Source organism: Bremia lactucae, linkage group LG9 (assembly GCF_004359215.1).
Source record: "Bremia lactucae strain SF5 linkage group LG9, whole genome shotgun sequence".
NCBI lineage: Eukaryota > Oomycota > Peronosporomycetes > Peronosporales > Peronosporaceae > Bremia > Bremia lactucae.
In genome coordinates, this window is record NC_090618.1 from 3095865 (window position 1) to 3098973 (window position 3109).

General features: G+C 46.6%; 1 protein-coding gene across 1 annotated transcript; it reads right to left on the reverse strand.

Annotated features, from left to right (window-relative positions):
• Positions 1-1514: 1514 nt before the first annotated feature.
• Positions 1515-2744, reverse strand: CCR75_004177 (uncharacterized protein; the record flags this gene model as incomplete). Its single annotated transcript, XM_067962265.1, has 1 exon — positions 1515-2744. One exon carries the CDS (start codon positions 2742-2744, stop codon positions 1515-1517), a length of 1230 nt encoding a protein of 409 aa, XP_067818366.1.
• Between the last annotated feature and the right edge of the window lie 365 nt (positions 2745-3109).

Sequence of the window (3109 nt, forward strand, 5' to 3'; positions counted from 1 at the left end):
TGTCGGTAAACGATATGCACTTGAGTGGACAAAAGCCTGTTTCAGCTGAAGTCCTCCTATTCCGCTAGAAAGATCGCTTGTAAGTCGACTCTAATTCTATCTAAAAGAGGTGGGTCTTAACAGATATGTCTGCAAGACCTTTAATAAACACAGTTACATGTGGTTGTTCATCAATTGGATGACTCACGATACAACTTCCTAGATATCGTGTATGTTGGGCATAAGCGTGAATGTCTCGCTTGCCCTGCTTCAAATCCAGGAGCTCGGCTCGAGCCCTGACTTCGGCACGTGGCGGCTCAAATGTTTGTCTGAGCCGGGTCTTAAAATCCTCAAAGACTAATGGGTCGTGAAGCTTGAGCCCCAAGCCCAAGATTTTGCACGTCCGGTTAAGTTGGACACGCCAAATTTCAATTTTGTCGCATCATCTTTGATGCGGCGAGCTTCAATGGCGTTGTCTTATTCCACGAACCATCCCAAAGGGGAGTTGCCTTCGGCTGCCTTAAACTTAGTACTGGTAAGTACTTGTCAACCTTACACTTTTTGCAGTGAAGGTTACGTGCCTCGAAACTTCACGAAAAACAAGGGTACAGAGGAAGGTTTCCGAGTAAAAAAGGGATTTAGCTACCAAAGGTGATTTATAGGATTAGAATTAAAGAGAAATAAACTGTATTAATAAATTGAGTTTCCTACGTAACGACCTTTTATTTACCACTGAAATTAATATATTAATATCTAACTAAGTATGGCGCCTCTTTGCGCACCGCACAATTGTGTCTTATAACGCTCGGCGGGGTTTATTTATATCTAAATCAACCAACCAATAGAGCTAGCTAATGTCTCATGCATCAATATTACCCAATTTGAAAATCTTGGAACTATTTAAGTCAAAATTAATAAAGATTTGAATTTAATAATATAGTTCCTATCGCAGGAAATAAAATTTATAATTTCTCTTATAGAGCTAATACTTATGCAACGGTACACCCCATCACAAGTTCTGTTACCGTCCTAGCAAAAAGTGCTCCGTTCCATGGACGCTCTTCGCACAGCAGGTATTGCGTTCTTTGCGCCATCAATTTGGTTTCTCCATTTTTTTAAAAATTAAAAATAGCAGCCAATCAAATATGACCGAACATCTGTAAAACCTATTTGTATTGGCCACGATTTAAAACGAGAATTGAAACGACTCCCTATGTCACAATTTTGCAGCTTTGGAAGCCGCTGTGAACTAATATAGAGCAGTTTACCTCACAACGATTAGGGGACACGCTAGATTCACAATTGAACACAGGGTTTTGGTGTAAGAAAATTGAGTTCTGATGGACGGGACGAGATTTAGATGCGATAGGCGCCTAGATGTGCCGCACCACTATTTAAGCTCCTGTGCAATCGAAGAAATTTTTAGTATGAATTAACGTAGGTTTAACAACAATAGCGGTGTCTGACAAAAACGTCATGACCAATACAAGCATGAAGACAAAGTCAAGCTCGGCATATTCCCGAGTAAAGAATGACTAGGCAACTCTCGCGAGCTCCCATGGCTGCCACAGATTGTCAGTGCTGCTCTTCTTGCTTAATTGCGAAGGCGATGCCATGGCCACGCCCGTGAGTTCAAGCTCTTCGTCCCCGGAATACACGCTACTGGTCGTGCTCTTCGCATCGAGCTCGCCATCCACGAGACCGTTAAGCCGTAGCTCATCAATGTGCAGACTACTATGATTCGCCTCCTCCTTGCTCGCGCGTGGGGTCTCAATAAGTGAGCAATGCGCCGATAAGCGTGGTTCACTGCGGTGTTTCACGAGTTTCTGCTGGTTCGCATTATCGTCTTCATGTTCCCGATGAGAGCGCTCTTTCTTCATCTCCAGCGATTCGTGCAAAGGTCTCGACGAGAATTTGCCACTCCGACTCTTTTGCTCCATCGTTTGCTGTGACGGCTTCTTCACTTTTGTTTGCCTCTCTGGCAAGTAATCGTTAAACGCATCGTACGGATCCTCATCGTGCTGACGCCGCCGCGCTGTGGACGACTGAAGTTGATTCACGGGCTGGGAATGCTGGTGCGTTAACCTCGAGGACGATGGCTGTGCGGTTGCTTCCAGCATCTCACCCGAGTATGGCGCGGTACTAAGCGTACTTGCGCTACTGTGTGGGGTATACATGCTCTGAGTCAGATCCGGGTACGTCGACAAACTCGGCTTCATCCAGCTGCTTTTGCGCATAAAAGGCTTGCCCCTGGAGCTTGATAAATTTGGCTCGGCAAAGGCTTCTACCGCCATCGATTCCCGGATCGAGTCCATGTCGACGTCTGCCGAGAGCTCCCCGCCTTCTAGCACAAAGTTTCGCACGACTTCAAACGCGTACCCTCCACACGTAGGGCACTTGGGCGTCTTCGAAAACGCCCATGACGCGAGCAAATTGATGAAGGACCGCAAGGCCTTGACGCGGTAATTGACTACAGGTGGGGCCCTGGACGCAAAAAGGTGTTTCTTTGGAAATGCAAAGCGCTGGATCGAGTGCAAATAATTGCGGCAACCTGGACACTTGTCAGGGGTCGACGAAAGAAACTTGACGAGCTGGTCGCGGAGTTCGAGAAACTCCGAATAGCGGTGACTCACTTCCCACGTCTGGCCGCTTGATGTGAAGCGCCCTGCGATACGGTAGTACGTAACGCCGTGGTGCGTCGTGGCTGAGAGCAGCCACAATCGAAGGTCGCGGCCATTCGGGTCTCCTTGATTCAATAGCGACATGCTCACGCGCGTCAGCGGTAGACTCTCCCTCATTAGACGGCTCCGTTCGACTGACCGGTAGATTGACTTATGAAGAATGAAAGGTTCGGGTGACTTGTGTCATCGTCGGGTTGATTGATTTTGAAAAGAGTCGTAATTGCCTAGAAAAAGGCTTTCTTGCGGTGCTCTATTGCGGCTTTTTACAATCCCAAAACCGCCAATCCACGGGAAGTAGAAAAGGGTCGAGATTCAAAGGGTTCGTGCTTACTTGGAAACTCGCACCACAGAAATATTCTAAGCACTATCAGTAATTATCAGTTTCGAGAGATCAATTGTAAAATTCTCCCTTGGGCGTCACTATAATGTTGCGACGTTTTTACAGAGAA